This window comes from Musca autumnalis, unplaced genomic scaffold (assembly GCF_047663935.1).
Source record: "Musca autumnalis isolate F117 unplaced genomic scaffold, ASM4766393v1 scaffold_61, whole genome shotgun sequence".
Classification (NCBI taxonomy): Eukaryota; Metazoa; Arthropoda; class Insecta; order Diptera; family Muscidae; genus Musca; species Musca autumnalis.
In genome coordinates this window covers 160,535-182,019 of record NW_027412211.1, presented here as the reverse complement: position 1 = coordinate 182,019, position 21,485 = coordinate 160,535, and the positions used below count along the sequence as shown (strand labels likewise).

At 42.1% G+C, this 21,485-nt stretch overlaps 1 protein-coding gene across 2 annotated transcripts; it reads left to right on the top strand.

The window, feature by feature from the left end:
- Positions 1–1,265: 1,265 nt before the first annotated feature.
- Positions 1,266–6,588, top strand: LOC141388147 (uncharacterized). 2 transcript variants are annotated; one of them, XM_073958185.1, is made up of 2 exons: positions 1,266–2,025; positions 2,247–6,588. In XM_073958185.1, exon 2 carries the CDS (start codon positions 2,256–2,258, stop codon positions 5,988–5,990), a length of 3,735 nt encoding a protein of 1,244 aa, XP_073814286.1. In that variant the 5' UTR covers positions 1,266–2,025; positions 2,247–2,255; the 3' UTR covers positions 5,991–6,588. The 2 variants fall into 2 exon arrangements, with proteins under 2 accessions (XP_073814286.1, XP_073814287.1); XM_073958186.1 differs by having other exon boundaries at positions 1,266–4,724; positions 4,804–6,588.
- Positions 6,589–21,485: the final 14,897 nt, after the last annotated feature.

Genomic DNA, 21,485 nt, shown 5'->3' with positions numbered 1-21,485 from the left:
CACCGGGCATGACTTTCCCAATACAAAAGTTCACCGGAGATGACTTTCCCAATACAAAAGTTCACCGGAGATGACTTTCCCAATACAAAAGTTCACCGGGCATGACTTTCCCAATACAAAAGTTCACCGGAGATGACTTTCCCAATACAAAAGTTCACCGGGCATGACTTTCCCAATACAAAAGTTCACCGTGCATGACTTTCTCAATACAAAAGTTCACCGGGCATGACTTTCCCAATACAAAAGTTCACCGGGCATGACTTTCCCAATACAAAAGTTCACCAAGCCTGACTTTCCCAATACAAAAGTTCACCGGGCATGACTTTCCCAATACAAAAGTTCACCGGGCATGACTTTCCCAATACAAAAGTTCAGCGGGCATGACTTTCCCAATACAAAAGTTCACCGGAGATGACTTTTCCAATACAAAAGTTCACCGGAGATGACTTTCCCAATACAAAAGTTCACCGGGCATGACTTTCCCAATACAAAAGTTCACCGGGCATGACTTTCCCAATACAAAAGTTCAGCGGGCATGACTTTCCCAATACAAAAGTTCACCGGAGATTACTTTCCCAATACAAAAGTTCACCGGGCATGATTTTCCCAATACAAAAGTTCACCGGGCATGTCTTTCCCAATACAAAAGTTCACCGGAGATGACTTTCCCAATACAAAAGTTCACCGGGCATGACTTTCCCAATACAAAAGTTCACCGGGCATGACTTTCCCAATACAAAAGTTCACCGGGCCTGACTTTCCCAATACAAAAGTTCAACGGGCATGACTTTCCCAATACAAAAGTTCACCGGGCATGACTTTCCCAATACAAAAGTTCACCGGGCCTGACTTTCCCAATACAAAAGTTCAGCGGGCATGACTTTCCCAATACAAAAGTTCACCGGAGATGACTTTCCCAATACAAAAGTTCACCGGAGATGACTTTCCCAATACAAAAGTTCACCGGGCATGACTTTCCCAATACAAAAGTTCACCGGGCATGACTTTCCCAATACAAAAGTTCAGCGGGGATGACTTTCCCAATACAAAAGTTCACCGGAGATGACTTTCCCAATACAAAAGTTCACCGGGCATGATTTTCCCAATACAAAAGTTCACCGGGCATGACTTTCCCAATACAAAAGTTCACCGGAGATGACTTTCCCAATACAAAAGTTCACCGGGCATGACTTTCCCAATACAAAAGTTCACCGGAGATGACTTTCCCAATAAAAAAGTTCACCGGGCATGACTGTCGTTGGGCACTTTGTGTCAATTTGTTCGTCGCAACGAGAAACAACAACAACAATGCCTACATAGCTTAGGCATTTGTCTGTTACTAGTTTCGTCGTCCGTTTTGTGTTGGATGGGCAATCACAACAACAACACTGTTGTTATGATTATTCGTCAGTTCTGTATGTATGTATGTTGACATACATATTAGTAACTGTGGCCCTTCGCTTTGTTTTGTTTTGTGCGAATATTCTTATTTCTAATGTTTGATCGTTTATTTGTTTTGATCATTTCTATTTCATGTCGTTCTCATTTGTTTTGTGGCCCTTCAAGAAGGGATAGATAATAAGAATATTTTAGTTGACAAATAACCGGCAACAGTACCAAATCAATAAATTGTTATATTTTTAAAATAGAAAATAACATGTGCGTTTTATTTTAATTCGGGCACAAATATTAAAAACTTTCTGTGCGAACATTTTGGCGACCGTGACAGGACGGTAGTCATAAAATTAAAGTAAATTAATTATTAAAATAATTAATTGAACAAATTAAGGTGGAAAAACAATTATTGTGCCTCAGTGGTTTTCGTCGTTGTTGTTGTTCTGCACATTCGGTGTAACAACAGAACAAATAATTCGCCGCCTTAATAACCAACCGTGGTTTTGATTAATTTTAATTTCTACCGTCGTTCAAAAAATTATATTGTTTTCGAAAAGAATAATTTTTAAATATTCTTTAGCAGAAAGTGGATTTTTGTTGCTCGAAGAACTTTAGTGTTACGCAATCGCGGTAAACACATACATACATTGATCGTCGTTCGTGGAAAGTGTTGGAAAATACACTTATACAATCAAGAATTTTCTAATTTGTATTAGAAAATAAAATACTTCGACAAAAATATCTCCATCTTGAGTGAAATTTTGTGGTCTTGCATAAACATTTTTGGCGCTTTTATTTGAAAATAGAAGCCAAGTTCTCTTTTGTTGTTCGATTGTTATTCTCTCGTATAGTTTCTCAAAATGCCAAAAGACGACATTGAAGTGGAAGAGAATGCTAGTGGTTCGGATCTAGCTTCTCTTAAACAACAACGTAGTTTGATAAAGAAAAACATTACAAACATACAAAAGAAAGTGGAAAAAGATGGTTCGAAAATGGATTCGACCATTTTAGAATGTCGGCTCGAAATATTAGAAGAATATTTTAAACAGTTGTGCACAATACAAAGTCAGATAGAAACTATTAATACTAATGACAATGGAAGAAGTGATTTAGAAGAAACATTTATTGTTGCCAAAGCCAAAATATTGAAATTGATAAACAAAAATCGTGGTTCAGTGGCAGTGGACAATAGTTTGATGAATGTTTCTATGGCTTGTGGTTCTAGTTCTCGGTTACCCTCGCTTAAGTTGCCCAACTTCGATGGGAAATATAGTGAATACAAACGATTTATCACAGCCTTTAACAATATGGTACATGAAAATCAATCGATCAGTATAATTGAAAAATTTAACTACTTGTTGAACTGTCTATCGGGTCCTGCATTAGCTGTCGTGGAACCATATCAAGTGTGTGAAGACAATTATGAAAAAGCATTACAAAGACTTCAAGAAAGATATGACAATAAAGTGCTCATATTCTTAGAACATATCGAATCGTTGTTCAATGTTCCTAAAATGCAAACAAGTGATAGTGTCTCATTACGCCATATTATTGATACCGTATCTGCTGTTCGTGGTTCGTTATTGTCGCTCGGATCAGAGGCAGATGTCATGAACGCAATTTTAGTGCATATGGTACTCACAAAAGTAGACAATGAAACAAAAGACAATTATGATGAGAAACAAGATTTTAAATCGTTGCCCTCATGGGATTTGTGCTATGAACTTTTAAGTCGTCGATGTCAATTTTTAGAAAGTCATAGAAAGAGAACTGAAATTGTTGAAAATGTAATTTCCAACAAGCCAAAATCTCCTAAATTCAATCGGTCGGCTCATACGTTTGTCAACTCAAAGTCGAATTGTTCATATTGTAACTCAAGTGAACATAACCTCTCAACTTGTTCGTCGTTCGCAAATATCGTTGTTTCTGAACGTTTTAATTTCGTAAAACGTAGTGGACATTGTATTAACTGCCTTCGAAAAGGGCATATGGTATCGAACTGTCCCTCAAAATATCGATGCAGAGTTTGTGATTCTGCACATCACACTATATTGCATATATTTAGTAGTCCAGAACAACCAAGTACTTCGAATTCGAATGGTAACTCACCGCAGCCATCGACCAGCTCAAATCCAGTTTCGTTCGTGGCTCGTTCTTTTCGAAGAGCTGTAATTCCGACTGCAGTGATTCTGATGAAGGATAATTGTGGTTCATTTCATACTGTAAGAGCTTTACTCGATTCGTGTTCAGAGTTGAATTTTATTTCGGAAGAAACAGCAAAGAGATTGAAACTTAAATTTCGTCCATTTTCTCAAGAAATATCGGGAATTGCAGAAGTTCGAACTGCAATTAAGTTTTCTGTCGACACTACAATAAAATCGAGAAGTAGTTCGTTCGAGTCGTCCTCAAGTTTTGCTGTTACTAAAACAATCTCGTCTTGTCAACCTGATGAGTTAATGAATACTTCACAATGGAAGATTCCGCAGAATATCGAACTTGCAGACCCGTTGTTCTACAAGCCTCAACGTATTGACGTCCTTCTCAGTGCAGAAATTTTCTTCGATTTGTTATTAGATGGTAGAATTTCATTGGGAAATGGTCTACCACATCTCACAAATACTGTTTTCGGCTGGATAGTTGGTGGTTCGTCGCCCAGTCGTCCCAGTTCAAGATCGCTGACGTGTAACTTAATCGTAAGTACACGAGAACAAAATATTGATAAAACTTTGAAACAAATCTGGGAAGTTGAAGAGTATTCCAAATCTTCTACACCATGCAATGAAGAAGAACAAGCGTGTGAAGATCATTTCGTCGCAAATAGTCGTTTCGATTCTTATGGAAGAGTACAAGTTCGTCTTCCATTCAAGAAATTACCCTATTGTCTTGGTAACTCTTTTGAAATAGCTCGAAAAGGGTTTTTGTCGCTCGAAAGACGACTTGAACGTGACTCAACTTTGAAATCGATGTATGAAGCAATCATGCAAGAATATGTGTCGCTCGGACACATGTCGCCCTACAACCTATCGTCGAATAATTCGCATTATATAATACCTCAGCATTGTTTTCTCAAGCCTCATAGTAGTTCTTCAGAACTTCGAGTCGTATTTGATGGTTTCGTTCACACTTCGTCGAATCATTCGTTGAATGATACATTGGTGGTCGGTCCAACAACACAACCGGATTTGGTCATCACACTCTTTTCGTTTCGTTGGAACAAATACGCTCTCACTGCTGACGTTTTGAATATGTATCGGCAGTTTCGAATTGGAGAACCAGATAGGAGGCTTCAAATCGTTTTGTGGATAAGTTACAAAGATGACTATATAAAGGTATCCCAACTTAACACTGTTAATAATGGCTTATCGGCCGCCCCATTTTTCGCAAATCGAATTTCGTTTCTCATTACAGATAAAGATAGCAAATTTCATCCTAGTGGTTCGGAGGTCGATGACGTATTAACTGGTTCCGATATTATCGAAACTCTAGCCCTCAAGGGGGACGAGTTATTACAAATCTTGAAATTGAATGTTATCGAATTGGCTGAGCGGAATAGCAACCATGCGTCTCTCATTTCGAATGATGACGAAGAAATCATCATTAAAGCGTTGGACAACGAAATCCCCAAAGCCTGGAAACCTCTGCTAGATGTCTATCTTTGTAGTTTCGTGTTGTCCGATATCAAAAATACTACAAAATTATCAATTCCGTCGCTCGTATTCAAAAATCAACGACTTTCTTGGGATTTTAAATCGTCGAAGGTTGCTGCTAGCCAGGCTCAATCTTTAATTCGTCGTGCTGTCATGTTTTTAAACAAAACGTGGCTCAAATCGAAATACAAAACCGTATATTTCGTCTTATCGTCTCTCTTTTGGTCAGATTCTAAGATTGTCCTCCAGTGGCTCAAACTTAATTCATCGATTTTGAACTGTTTTGTGGCAAATCATGTCACAAAACTCCGTGAAAGAACGAGGAACATGTTTTGGAAACATGTACAAGCAAGAATCAATCCAGCTGTTGTTGTATTTCGTGATCGTTGCATTCCCGAGACATCAATCCTTATTTGGGATCGTCGTTGCTCGTTTATACAAGATGGATCCAATTGTCTTGATATTGGAGATGAATTTACCATAGAAAGTTCAGAATATGGAATATATTTGGTCTTGCAAAACACTATTCGTGGAAATAATGTCTCTCAGGACATTATGGATAAGCATTTCTCATATTTGAATTGTATTGGAATAATATTTTTTGTTTTTTATGTCATCAATAGATGCCCTAAGCCCATTGTTGTTGCCCACATGATTCCAAATCAATTAGAAGTAACCATTTGGAAATATATCTCACTCGTACAACTGCCTTGTTTCGCTTTTCACATGTTTGGACTGCCAGAGAGTAATCTTCATCAAACGTTACTGAGGAAAATTGGGGGACTGCCATCAAATGCTCCTAGTCGATATGATGAGTCTGTTATCAAACAACTACAAATCGTTCATAGTCTCGCCTATACCGAATATTCGAATACGAAGGTTGAAGTCCCTTTGTCGCCCAATCCACAATTTTCCCTTACCATAACAGGATGCTTGAACCATAGATGATTCAACGGGCGGAGGATGTTGGAGGAGAACACCTTTCATATTAAATGTTTTTCGAGATAATTATTGTTGTAGTTTGTTGTTTGTGCAATGGGTCAATATTTCCCTTAATTTTATTATTTTATTTAAAATTGTTTAATTTAATATTTTATTCGGCCCACCTTAATGTTTTGTATGTTCGTCCCACCCTAACGTACGCAGGTACGTTGGGCACTTTGTGTCAATTTGTTCGTCGCAACGAGAAACAACAACAACAATGCCTACATAGCTTAGGCATTTGTCTGTTACTAGTTTCGTCGTCCGTTTTGTGTTGGATGGGCAATCACAACAACAACACTGTTGTTATGATTATTCGTCAGTTCTGTATGTATGTATGTTGACATACATATTAGTAACTGTGGCCCTTCGCTTTGTTTTGTTTTGTGCGAATATTCTTATTTCTAATGTTTGATCGTTTATTTGTTTTGATCATTTCTATTTCATGTCGTTCTCATTTGTTTTGTGGCCCTTCAAGAAGGGATAGATAATAAGAATATTTTAGTTGACAAATAACCGGCAACAGTACCAAATCAATAAATTGTTATATTTTTAAAATAGAAAATAACATGTGCGTTTTATTTTAATTCGGGCACAAATATTAAAAACTTTCTGTGCGAACAATGACTTTCCCAATACAAAATTCACCGGGCCTGACTTTCCCAATACAAAAGTTCACCGGGCATGACTTTCCCAATACAAAAGTTCACCGGGCATGACTTTCCCAATACAAAAGTTCACCGGGCATGACTTTCCCAATCCAAAACTTCACCGGGCATGACTTTTCCCATACAAAATTTTACCGGGCATGACATTCCCAATACAAAAGTTCACCGGGCATGACTTTTCCAATACAAAAGTTCACCGGGCATGACTTTCCCAATATAAATGTTCACGGGGCATGACTTTCCCAATACAAAAGTTCGCCGGGCATGACTTTCCCAATACAAAAGTTCATCGAGCATGACTTTCCCAATACAAAAGTTCACCGGGCATGACTTTCCCAATACAAAAGTTCACCGGGCATGACTTTCCCAATACAAAAGTTCACCGGGCATGACTTTCCCAATACAAAAGTTCACCGGGCATGACTTTCCCAATACAAAAGTTCACCGGAGATGACTTTTCCCATACAAAAGTTCACCGGAGATGACTTTCCCAATACAAAAGTTCACCGGGCATGACTTTCCCAATACAAAAGTTCACCGGAGATGACTTTCCCAATACAAAATTTCACCGGAGATGACTTTCCCAATACAAAAGTTCAACGGGCATGACTTTCCCAATACAAAAGTTCACCGGGCATGACTTTCCCAATACAAAAGTTCACCGGAGATGACTTTCCCAATACAAAAGTTCACCGGGCATGACTTTCCCAATACAAAAGTTCACCGGGCATGACTTTCCCAATACAAAAGTTCGCCGGGCGTGACTTTTCCAATACAAAAGTTCATCGGGCATGACTTTCCCAATACAAAAGTTCACCGGGCATGACTTTCCCAATACAAAAGTTCACCGGGCATTACTTTCCCAATACAAAAGTTCACCGTGCATGACTTTCCCAATACAAAAGTTCACCGGGCATGACTTTCCCAATACAAAAGTTCACCGGGCATGACTTTCCCAATACAAAAGTTCACCGGAGATGACTTTCCCAATACAAAAGTTCACCGGGCATGATTTTCCCAATACAAAAGTTCACCGGAGATGACTTTCCCAATACAAAAGTTCACCGGGCATGACTTTCCCAATACAAAAGTTCACCGGGCATGACTTTCCCAATACAAAAGTTCACCGGGCATGACTTTCCCAATACAAAAGTTCACCGGAGACGACTTTCCCAATACAAAAGTTCACCGGGCATGACTTTCCCAATACAAAACTTCACCGGGCATGACTTTTCCCATACAAAAGTTCACCGGGCATGACATTCCCAATACAAAAGTTCACCGGGCATGACTTCCCAATACAAAAGTTCACCGGAGATGACTTTCCCAATACAAAAGTTCACCGGGCATGACTTTCCCAATACAAAAGTTCACCGGGCATGACTTTCCCAATACAAAAGTTCACCGCAGATGACTTTTCCCATACAAAAGTTCACCGGAGATGACTTTCCCAATACAAAAGTTCACCGGGCATGACTTTCCCAATACAAAAGTTCACCGGACATGACTTTCCCAATACAAAAGTTCACCGGGCATGACTTTCCCAATACAAAAGTTCACCGGGCATGACTTTCCCAATACAAAAGTTCACCGGGCATGACTTTCCCAATACAAAAGTTCATCGGGCATGACTTTCCCAATACAAAGGATCACCGGGCATGACTTTCCCAATACAAAAGTTCACCGGAGATGACTTTCCCAATACAAAAGTTCACCGGGCATGACTTTCCCAATACAAAAGTTCACCGGAGATGACTTTCCCAATACAAAAGTTCACCGGGCATGACTTTCCCAATACAAAATTTTACCGGGCATGACATTCCCAATACAAAAGTTCACCGGGCATGACTTTCCCAATACAAAAGTTCACCGGGCATGACTTTCCCAATATAAAAGTTCACCGGGCATGACTTTCCCAATACAAAAGTTCGCCGGGCATGACTTTCCCAATACAAAAGTTCACCGGGCATGACTTTCCCAATACAAAAGTTCACCGCAGATGACTTTTCCCATACAAAAGTTCACCGGAGATGACTTTCCCAATACAAAAGTTCACCGGGCATGACTTTCCCAATACAAAAGTTCACCAGACATGACTTTCCCAATACAAAAGTTCACCGGGCATGACTTTCCCAATACAAAAGTTCACCGGGCATGACTTTCCCAATACAAAAGTTCACCGGGCATGACTTTCCCAATACAAAAGTTCACCGGGCATGACTTTCCCAATACAAAAGTTCACCGGGCATGACTTTCCCAATACAAAAGTTCGCCGGGCGTGACTTTTCCAATACAAAAGTTCACCGGGCATGACTTTCCCAATACAAAAGTTCACCGGGCATGACTTTCCCATACAAAATTTTACCGGGCATGACATTCCCAATACAAAAGTTCACCGGGCATGACTTTCCCAATACAAAAGTTCACCGGGCATGACTTTCCCAATATAAAAGTTCACCGGGCATGACTTTCCCAATACAAAAGTTCGCCGGGCATGACTTTCCCAATACAAAAGTTCATCGAGCATGACTTTCCCAATACAAAAGTTCACCGGGCATGACTTTCCCAATACAAAAGTTCACCGGGCATGACTTTCCCAATACAAAAGTTCACCGGGCATGACTTTCCCAATACAAAAGTTCACCGGGCATGACTTTCCCAATACAAAAGTTCACCGGAGATGACTTTTCCCATACAAAAGTTCACCGGAGATGAATTTCCCAATACAAAAGTTCACCGGGCATGACTTTCCCAATACAAAAGTTCACCGGAGATGACTTTCCCAATACAAAATTTACCGGAGATGACTTTCCCAATACAAAAGTTCAACGGGCATGACTTTCCCAATACAAAAGTTCACCGGGCATGACTTTCCCAATACAAAAGTTCACCGGAGATGACTTTCCCAATACAAAAGTTCACCGGGCATGACTTTCCCAATACAAAAGTTCACCGGGCATGACTTTCCCAATACAAAAGTTCGCCGGGCGTGACTTTTCCAATACAAAAGTTCATCGGGCATGACTTTCCCAATACAAAAGTTCACCGGGCATGACTTTCCCAATACAAAAGTTCACCGGGCATGACTTTCCCAATACAAAAGTTCACCGTGCATGATTTTCCCAATACAAAAGTTCACCGGGCATGACTTTCCCAATACAAAAGTTCACCGGGCATGACTTTCCCAATACAAAAGTTCACCGGAGATGACTTTCCCAATACAAAAGTTCACCTGGCATGATTTTCCCAATACAAAAGTTCACCGGAGATGCCTTTCCCAATACAAAAGTTCAACGGGCATGACTTTCCCAATACAAAAGTTCACCGGGCATGACTTTCCCAATACAAAAGTTCACCGGGCATGACTTTCCCAATACAAAAGTTCACCGGAGACGACTTTCCCAATACAAAAGTTCACCGGGCATGACTTTCCCAATACAAAACTTCACCGGGCATGACTTTTCCCATACAAAAGTTCACCGGGCATGACATTCCCAATACAAAAGTTCACCGGGCATGACTTTCCCAATACAAAAGTTCACCGGAGATGACTTTCCCAATACAAAAGTTCACCGGGCATGACTTTCCCAATACAAAAGTTCACCGGGCATGACTTTCCCAATACAAAAGTTCACCGGGCATGACTTTCCCAATACAAAAGTTCACCGCAGATGACTTTTCCCATACAAAAGTTCACCGGAGATGACTTTCCCAATACAAAAGTTCACCGGGCATGACTTTCCCAATACAAAAGTTCACCGGACATGACTTTCCCAATACAAAAGTTCACCGGGCATGACTTTCATAATACAAAAGTTCACCGGGCATGACTTTCCCAATACAAAAGTTCACCGGGCATGACTTTCCCAATACAAAAGTTCACCGGGCATGACTTTCCCAATACAAAACTTCACCGGGCATGACTTTTCCCATACAAAATTTTACCGGGCATGACATTCCCAATACAAAAGTTCACCGGGCATGACTTTCCCAATACAAAAGTTCACCGGGCATGACTTTCCCAATATAAAAGTTCACCGGGCATGACTTTCCCAATACAAAAGTTCGCCGGGCATGACTTTCCCAATACAAAAGTTCATCGAGCATGACTTTTCCAATACAAAAGTTCACCGGGCATGACTTTCCCAATACAAAAGTTCACCGGGCATGACTTTCCCAATACAAAAGTTCACCGGGCATGACTTTCCCAATACAAAAGTTCACCGGGCATGACTTTCCCAATACAAAAGTTCACCGGAGATGACTTTTCCCATACAAAAGTTCACCGGAGATGACTTTCCCAATACAAAAGTTCACCGGGCATGACTTTCCCAATACAAAAGTTCACCGGAGATGACTTTCCCAATACAAAAGTTCACCGGAGATGACTTTCCCAATACAAAAGTTCAACAGGCATGACTTTCCCAATACAAAAGTTCACCGGGCATGACTTTCCCAATACAAAAGTTCACCGGAGATGACTTTCCCAATACAAAAGTTCACCGGGCATGACTTTCCCAATACAAAAGTTCACCGGGCATGACTTTCCCAATACAAAAGTTCGCCGGGCGTGACTTTTCCAATACAAAAGTTCATCGGGCATGACTTTCCCAATACAAAAGTTCACCGGGCATGACTTTCCCAATACAAAAGTTCACCGGGCATGACTTTCCCAATACAAAAGTTCACCGTGCATGACTTTCCCAATACAAAAGTTCACCGGGCATGACTTTCCCAATACAAAAGTTCACCGGGCATGACTTTCCCAATACAAAAGTTCACCGGAGATGACTTTCCCAATACAAAAGTTCACCGGGCATGATTTTCCCAATACAAAAGTTCACCGGAGATGACTTTCCCAATACAAAAGTTCACCGGGCATGACTTTCCCAATACAAAAGTTCACCGGGCATGACTTTCCCAATACAAAAGTTCACCGGGCATGACTTTCCCAATACAAAAGTTCACCGGAGACGACTTTCCCAATACAAAAGTTCACCGGGCATGACTTTCCCAATACAAAACTTCACCGGGCATGACTTTTCCCATACAAAAGTTCACCGGGCATGACATTCCCAATACAAAAGTTCACCGGGCATGACTTTCCCAATACAAAAGTTCACCGGAGATGACTTTCCCAATACAAAAGTTCACCGGGCATGACTTTCCCAATACAAAAGTTCACCGGGCATGACTTTCCCAATACAAAAGTTCACCGGGCATGACTTTCCCAATACAAAAGTTCACCGCAGATGACTTCTCCCATACAAAAGTTCACCGGAGATGACTTTCCCAATACAAAAGTTCACCGGGCATGACTTTCCCAATACAAAAGTTCACCGGACATGACTTTCCCAATACAAAAGTTCACCGGAGATGACTTTCCCAATACAAAATTTCACCGGGCATGACATTCCCAATACAAAAGTTCACCGGGCATGACTTTCCCAATACAAAAGTTCACCGGGCATGACTTTACCAATACAAAAGTTCACCGGGCATGACTTTCCCAATACAAAAGTTCACCGGGCATGACTTTCCCAATACAAAAGTTCACCGGGCATGACTTTCCCAATACAAAAGTTCACCGGAGATGACTTTCCCAATAGAAAAGTTCACCGGAGATGACTTTCCAAATACAAAAGTTCACCGGGCATGACTTTCCCAATACAAAAGTTCACCGGGCATGACTTTCCCAATACAAAAGTTCACCGGGCATGACTTTCCCAATACAAAAGTTCACCGGGCATGACTTTCCCAATACAAAAGTTCACCGGGCATGACTTTCCCAATACAAAAGTTCACCGGAGATGACTTTTCCAATACAAAAGTTCACCGGGCATGAATTTCCCAATACAAAAGTTCACCGCAGATGACTTTCCCAATACAAAAGTTCACCGGGCATGACTTTCCCAATACAAAAGTTCACCGGGCATGACTTTCCCAATACAAAAGTTCACCGGGCATGACTTTCCCAATACAAAAGTTCACCGGAGATGACTTTCCCAATACAAAAGTTCACCGGGCATGACTTTCCCAATACAAAAGTTCACCGGAGATGACTTTCCCAATACAAAAGTTCACCGGGCATGACTTTCCCAATACAAAAGTTCACCGGGCATGACTTTCCCAATACAAAAGTTCACCGGGCATGACTTTCCCAATACAAAAGTTCACCGGGCATGACTTTCCCAATACAAAAGTTCACCGGAGATGACTTTCCGAATACAAAAGTTCACCGGGCATGACTTTCCCAATACAAAAGTTCACCGGAGATGACTTTCCCAATACAAAAGTTCACCGGGCATGACTTTCCCAATATAAAAGTTCACCGGGCATGACTTTCCCAATACAAAAGTTCACCGGGCATGACTTGTCCAACACAAAAGTTCACCGGGCATGACTTTCCCAATACAAAAGTTCACCGGGCATGACTTTCCCAATACAAAAGTTCACCGTGCATGACTTTCCCAATACAAAAGTTCGCCGGGCATGACTTTCCCAATACAAAAGTTCACCGGGTATGACTTTCCCAATACAAAAGTTCACCGGAGATGACTTTCCCAATAGAAAAGTTCACCGGAGATGACTTTCCCAATAGAAAAGTTCACCGGAGATGACTTTCCCAATAGAAAAGTTTACCGGAGATGACTTTCCCAATACAAAAGTTCACCGGGCATGACTTTCCCAATACAAAAGTTCACCGGGCACGACTTTCCCAATACAAAAGTCCACCGGGCATGACTTTCCCAATACAAAAGTCCACCGGAGATGACTTTCCCAATACAAAAGTTCACCGGGCATGACTTTCCCAATACAAAAGTTCACCGGGCATGACTTTCCCAATACAAAAGTTCACCGGGCATGACTTTCCCAATACAAAAGTTCACCGGGCATGACTTTCCCAATTCAAAAGTTCACCGGGCATGACTTTCCCAATACAAAAGTTCACCGGGCATGACTTTCCCAATACAAAAGTTCACCGGGCATGACTTTCCTAATAGAAAAGTTCACCGGGCATGACTTTCCCAACACAAAAGTTCACCGGGCATGACTTTCCCAATACAAAAGTTCACCGGGCATGACTTTCTCAATACAAAAGTTCACCGGGCATGACTTTCCCAATACAAAAGTTCACCGGGCATGACTTTCCCAATACAAAAGTTCACCGGGCATCACTTTCCCAATACAAAAGTTCACCGGAGATGACTTTCCCAATACAAAAGTTCACCGGGCGTGACTTTCCCAATACAAAAGTTTACCGGAGATGACTTTCCGAATACAAAAGTTCACAGGGCATGACTTTCCCAATACAAAAGTTCACCGGAGATGACTTTCCCAATACAAAAGATCACCGGGCATGACTTTCCCAATATAAAAGTTCACCGGGCATGACTTTCCCAATACAAAAGTTCACCGGACATGACTTGTCCAACACAAAAGTTCACCGGGCATGACTTTCCCAATACAAAAGTTCACCGGGCATGACTTTCCCAATACAAAAGTTCACCGGGCATGACTTTCCCAATACAAAAGTTCGCCGGGCATGACTTTCCCAATACAAAAGTTCACCGGGCATGACTTTCCCAATACAAAAGTTCACCGGAGATGACTTTCCCAATAGAAAAGTTCACCGGAGATGACTTTCCCAATAGAAAAATTCACCGGAGATGACTTTCCCAATAGAAAAGTTCACCGGAGATGACTTTTTCCATACAAAAGTTCACCGGAGATGACTTTCCCAATACAAAAGTTCACCGGGCATGACTTTCCCAATACAAAAGTTCACCGGACATGACTTTCCCAATACAAAAGTTCGCCGGGCATGACTTTCCCAATACAAAAGTTCACCGGGCATGACTTTCCCAATACAAAAGTTCACCGGGCATGACTTCCCCAATACAAAAGTTCACCGGGCATGACTTTCCCAATACAAAAGTTCACCGGGCGTGACTTTCCCAATACAAAAAATCACCGGGCATGACTTTCCCAATACAAAAGTTCACCGGGCATGACTTTCCCAATACAAAAGTTCGCCGGGCATGACTTTCCCAATACAAAAGTTCACCGGGCATGACTTTCCCAATATAAAAGTTCACCGGAGATGACTTTCCCAATACAAAAGTCCACCGGAGATGACTTTCCCAATACAAAAGTTCACCGGGCATGACTTTACCAATACAAAAGTTCACCGGAGATGACTTTCCCAATACAAAAGTTCACCGGGCATGACTTTACCAATACAAAAGTTCACCGGGCATGACTTTCCCAATACAAAAGTTCACCGGGCATGACTTTCCCAATACAAAAGTTCACCGGAGATGACTTTTCCCATACAAAAGTTCACCGGGCATGACTTTCCCAATACAAAAGTTCACCGGGCATGACTTTCCCAATATAAAAGTTCACCGGGCATGACTTTCCCAATACAAAAGTTCACCAGAGATGACTTTCCCAATACAAAAGTTCGCCGGGCATGACTTTCCCAATACAAAAGTTCACCGGAGATGACTTTCCCAATACAAAAGTTCACCGGGCATGACTTTTCCAATACAAAAGTCCACCGGGCATGTCTTGTCCAATACAAAAGTTCACCGGGCATGACTTTCCCAATTCAAAATTTCACCGCGCATGACTTTCCCAATACAAAAGTCCACCGGAGATGACTTTCCCAACACAAAAGTTCACCGGGCATGACTTTCCCAATACAAAAGTTCACCAGGCATGACTTTCCCAATACAAAAGTTCACCGGGCATGACTTTCCCAATACAAAAGTTCACCGGGCATGACTTTCCCAATACAAAAGTCCACCGGAGATGACTTTCCGAATACAAAAGTTCACCGGGCATGACTTTCCCAATACAAAAGTTCACCGGGCATGACTTTCCCAATAGAAAAGTTCACCGGGCATGACTTTCCCAATACAAAAGTTCACCGTGCATGACTTTCCCAATACAAAAGTTCACCGGGCATGACTTTCCGAATACAAAAGTTCACCGGGCATGACTTTCCCAATACAAAAGTTCACCGGGCATGACTTTCCCAATACAAAAGTTCACCGGGCATGACTTTCCCAATACAAAAGTTCACCGGGCATGACTTTCCCAATACAAAAGTTCACCGGGCATGACTTTCCCAATACAAAAGTTCACCGGAGATGACTTTCCCAATACAAAAGTTCACCGGGCATGACTTCCCAATACAAAAGTTCACCGGGCATGACTTTCCCAATACAAAAGTTCACCGGGCATGACTTTCCCAATACAAAAGTTCACCGGAGATGACTTTTCCCATACAAAAGTTCACCGGAGATGACTTTCCCAATACAAAAGTTCACCGGGCATGACTTTCCCAATACAAAAGTTCACCGGGCATGACTTTCCCAATACAAAAGTTCACCGGGCATGCCTTTCCCAATACAAAAGTTCACCGGGCATGACTTTCCCAATACAAAAGTTCACCGGGCATGACTTTCCCAATACAAAAGTTCACCGGAGATGACTTTTCCCATACAAAAGTTCACCGGGCATGACTTTCCCAATACAAAAGTTCACCGGGCATGACTTTCCAAATACAAAAGTTCACCGGGCATGACTTTCCCAATACAAAAGTTCACCGGAGATGACTTTCCCAATACAAAAGTTCACCGGGCATGACTTTCCCAATACAAAAGTTCACCGGGCATGACTTTCCCAATACAAAAGTTCACCGGGCATGACTTTCCCAATACAAAAGTTCACCGGGCATGACCTTCCCAATACAAAAGTTCACCGGAGATGACTTTCCCAATACAAAAGTTCACCAGGCATGACTTTCCCAATACAAAAGTTCACCGGGCATGACTTTCCCAATACAAAAGTTCACCGGGCATGACTTTCCCAATACAAAAGTTCACCGGGCATGACTTTCCCAATACAAAAGTTCACCGGGCATGACTTTCCCAATACAAAAGTTCACCGGAGATGACTTTTCCCATACAAAAGTTCACAGGAGATGACTTTCCCAATACAAAAGTTCACCGGGCATGATTTTCCCAATACAAAAGTTAACCGGGCATGACTTTCCCAATACAAAAGTTCACCGGGCATGACTTTCCCAATACAAAAGTCCACCGGGCATGACTTTTCCAATACAAAAGTTCACCGGGCATGACTTTCCCAATACAAAAGTTCACCGGGCATGACTTTCCCAATACAAAAGTTCACCGGGCATGACTTTCCCAATACAAAAGTTCACCGGAGATGACTTTCCCAATACAAAAGTTCACCGGGCATGACTTTCCCAATACAAAAGTTCACCGGGCATGACTTTCCCAATACAAAAGTTCACCGGAGATGACTTTCTCAATACAAAAGTTCACCGGGCATGACTTTCCCAATACAAAAGTTCACCGGAGATGACTTTCCCAATACAAAATTTCACCGGGCATGACTTTCCCAATACAAAAGTTCACCGGGCCTGACTTTCCCAATACAAAAGTTCACCGGGCATGACTTTCCCAATACAAAAGTTCACCGGGCATGACTTTCCCAATGCAAAAGTTCACCGGGCCTGACTTTCCCAATACAAAAGTTCACCGGGCATGATTTTCCCAATACAAAAGTTCACCGGGCATGACTTTCCCAATACAAAAGTTCACCGGGCCTGACTTTTCCAATACAAAAGTTCAGCGGGCATGACTTTCCCAATACAAAAGTTCACCGTAGATGACTTTCCCAATACAAAAGTTCACCGGGCATGACTTTCCCCATACAAAAGTTCACCGGAGATGACTTTCCCAATACAAAAGTTCACCGGGCATGACTTTCCCAATACAAAAGTTCACCGGAGATGACTTTCCCAATACAAAAGTTCACCGGGCATGACTTTCCCAATACAAAAGTTCACCGGGCATGACTTTCCCAATACAAAAGTTCACCGGGCATGACTTTCCCAATACAAAAGTTCACCGGGCATGACTTTCCCAATACAAAAGTTCACCGGGCATGACTTTCCCAATACAAAAGTTCACCGGAGATGACTTTCCCAATACAAAAGTTCACCGGAGATGACTTTCCCAATACAAAAGTTCACCGGGCATGACTTTCCCAATACAAAAGTTCACCGTGCATGACTTTCCCAATACAAAAGTTCACCGGGCATGACTTTCCCAATACAAAAGTTCACCGGGCCTGACTTTCCCAATACAAAAGTTCACCGGGCATGACTTTCCCAATACAAAACATCACCGGGCATGACTTTCCCAATACAAAAGTTCACCGGGAATGACTTTCCCTATACAAAAGTTCACCGGGCATGACCTTCCCAATACAAAAGATCACCGGAGATGACTTTCCCAATACAAAAGTTCACCGGGCATGACTTTCCCAATACAAAAGTTCACCGGAGATGACTTTCCCAATACAAAAGTTCACCGGGCATGAATTTCCCAATACAAAAGTTCTCCGGGCCTGACTTTCCCAATACAAAAGTTCACCGGGCATGACTTTCCCATTACAAAAGTTCACCGGAGATGACTTTCCCAATACAAAAGTTCACCGGGCATGACTTTCCCAATACAAAAGTTCACCGGGCATGACGTTCCCAATACAAAAGTTCACAGGGCATGACTTTCCCAATACAAAAGTTCACCGGGCATGACTTTCCCAATACAAAAGTTCACCGGGCATGACTTTCCCAATACAAAAGTTCACCGGAGATGACTTTCCCAATACAAAAGTTCACCGGGCATGACTTTCCCAATACAAAAGTTCACCGGGCATGACTTTCCCAATACAAAAGTTCACCGGGCATGACTTTCCCAATACAAAAGTTCACCGGGCATGACTTTCCCAATACAAAAGTTCACCGGAGATGACTTTCCCAATACAAAAGTTCACCGGGCATGACTTTCCCAATACAAAAGTTCACCGGGCCTGACTTTCCCAATACAAAAGTTCACCGGGCATGACTTTCCCAATACAAAAGTTCACCAGGCATGACTTTCCCAATACAAAAGTTCACCGGGCCTGACTTTCCCAATACAAAAGTTCAGCGGGCATGACTTTCCCAATACAAAAGTTCACCGGGCATGACTTTCCCAATACAATAGTTCACCGGGCATGACTTTCCCAATACAAAAGTTCACCGGGCATGACTTTCCCAATACAAAAGTTCACCGGGCATGACTTTCCCAATACAAAAGTTCACCGGGCATGACTTCCCCAATACAAAAGTTCACCGGGCATGACTTTCCCAATACAAAAGTTCACCGGAGATGACTTTCCCAATACAAAAGTTCACCGGGCATGACTTTCCCAATACAAAAGTTCACCGGGCATGACTTTCCCAATAAAAAAGTTCACCGGAGATGACTTTCCCAATACAAAAGTTCATCGGGCATGACTTTCCCAATACAAAAGTTCACCGTGCATGACTTTCCCAATACAAAAGTTCACCGGGCATGACTTTCCCAATACAAAAGTTCACCGGGCCTGACTCTCCCAATACAAAAGTTCGCCGGGCATGACTTTCCCAATACAAAAGTTCACCGGGCATGACTTTCCCAATACAAAAGTTCACCGGGAATGACTTTCCCTATACAAAAGTTCACCGGGCATGACCTTCCCAATACAAAAGTTCACCGGAGATGACTTTCCCAATACAAAAGTTCACCGGGCATGACTTTCCCAATACAAAAGTTCACCGGAGATGACTTTCCCAATACAAAAGTTCACCGGGCATGACTTTCCCAATACAAAAGTTCACCGGACCTGACTTTCCCAATACAAAAGTTCACCGGGCATGACTTTTCCAATACAAAAGTTCACAGGGCATGACTTTCCCAATGCAAAAGTTCACCGGAGATGACTTTCCCAATACAAAAGTTCACCGGAGATGACTTTCCCAATACAAAAGTTCACCGGGCATGACTTTCCCAATACAAAAGTTCACCGGGCATGACTTTCCCAATACAAACGTTCACCGGCATGACTTTCCCAATACAAAAGTTCACCGGAGATGACTTTCCCAATACAAAAGTTCACCGGGCATGACTTTCCCAATACAAAAGTTCACCGGGCATGACTTTCCCAATACAAAAGTTCACCGGAGATGACTTTCCCAATACAAAAGTTCACCGGGCATGACTTTCCCAATACAAAATTTCACCGGGCCTGACTTTCCCAATACAAAAGTTCACCGGGCCTGACTTTCCAATACAAAAGTTCACCGGGCATGACTTTCCCAATACAAAAGTTCACCGGGCCTGACTTTCCCAATACAAAAGTTCAGCGGGCATGACTTTCCCAATACAAAAGTTCACCGGAGATGACTTTCCTAATACAAAAGTTCACCGGAGATGACTTTCCCAATACAAAAGTTCACCGGGCATGATTTTCCCAATACAAAAGTTCAGCGGGCATGACTTTCCCAATACAAAAGTTCACCGGAGATGACTTTCCCAATACAAAAGTTCACCGGAGATGACTTTCCCAATACAAAAGTTCACCGGGCATGACTTTCCCAATACAAAGTTCACCGGGCATGACTTTCCCAATACAAAAGTTCAGCGGGCATGACTTTCCCAATACAAAAGTTCACCGGAGATGACTTTCCCAATACAAAAGTTCACCGGGCATGATTTTCCCAATACAAAAGTTCACCGGGCATGACTTTCCCAATACAAAAGTTCACCGGAGATGACTTTCCCAATACAAAAGTTCACCGGGCATGACTTTCCCAATACAAAAGTTCACCGGAGATGACTTTCCCAATACAAAAGTTCACCGGGCATGACTGTCCCAATACAAAAGTTCACCGGGCCTGACTTTCCCAATACAAAAGTTCACCGGGCATGACTTTCCCAATACAAAAGTTCGCCGGGCATGACTTTCCCAATACAAAAGTTCACCGAGCCTGACTTTCCCAATACAAAAGTTCAGCGGGCATGACTTTCCCAATACAAAAGTTCACCGGAGATGACTTTCCCAATACAAAAGTTCACCGTAGATGACTTTCCCAATACAAAAGTTCACCGGGCATGACTTTCCCAATACAAAAGTCCACCGGGCATGACTTTCCCAATACAAAAGTTCAGCGGGCATGACTTTCCCAATACAAAAGTTCACCGGAGATGACTTTCCCAATACAAAAGTTCACCGGGCATGATTTTCCCAATACAAAAGTTCAGCGGGCATGACTTTCCCAATACAAAAGTTCACCGGAGATGACTTTCCCAATACAAAAGTTCACCGGAGATGACTTTCCCAATACAAAAGTTCACCGGGCATGACTTTCCCAATACAAAAGTTCACCGGGCATGACTTTCCCAATACAAAAGTTCAGCGGGCATGACTTTCCCAATACAAAAGTTCACCGGAGATGACTTTCCCAATACAAAAGTTCACCGGGCATGATTTTCCCAATACAAAAGTTCACCGGGCATGACTTTCCCAATACAAAAGTTCACCGGAGATGACTTTCCCAATACAAAAGTTCACCGGGCATGACTTTCCCAATACAAAAGTTCACCGGGCATGATTTTCCCAATACAAAGGTTCACCGGGCATGACTTTCCCAATACAAAAGTTCACCGGGCATGACTTTCCCAATACAAAAGTTCACCGGAGATGACTTTCCCAATACAAAGGTTCACCGGGCATGACTTTCCCAATACAAAAGTTCACCGGGCATGACTTTCCCAATACAAAAGTTCACCGGAGATGACTTTCCCAATACAAAAGTTCACCGGGCATGACTTTCCCAATACAAAAGTTCAGCGGGCATGACTTTCCCAATACAAAAGTTCACCGG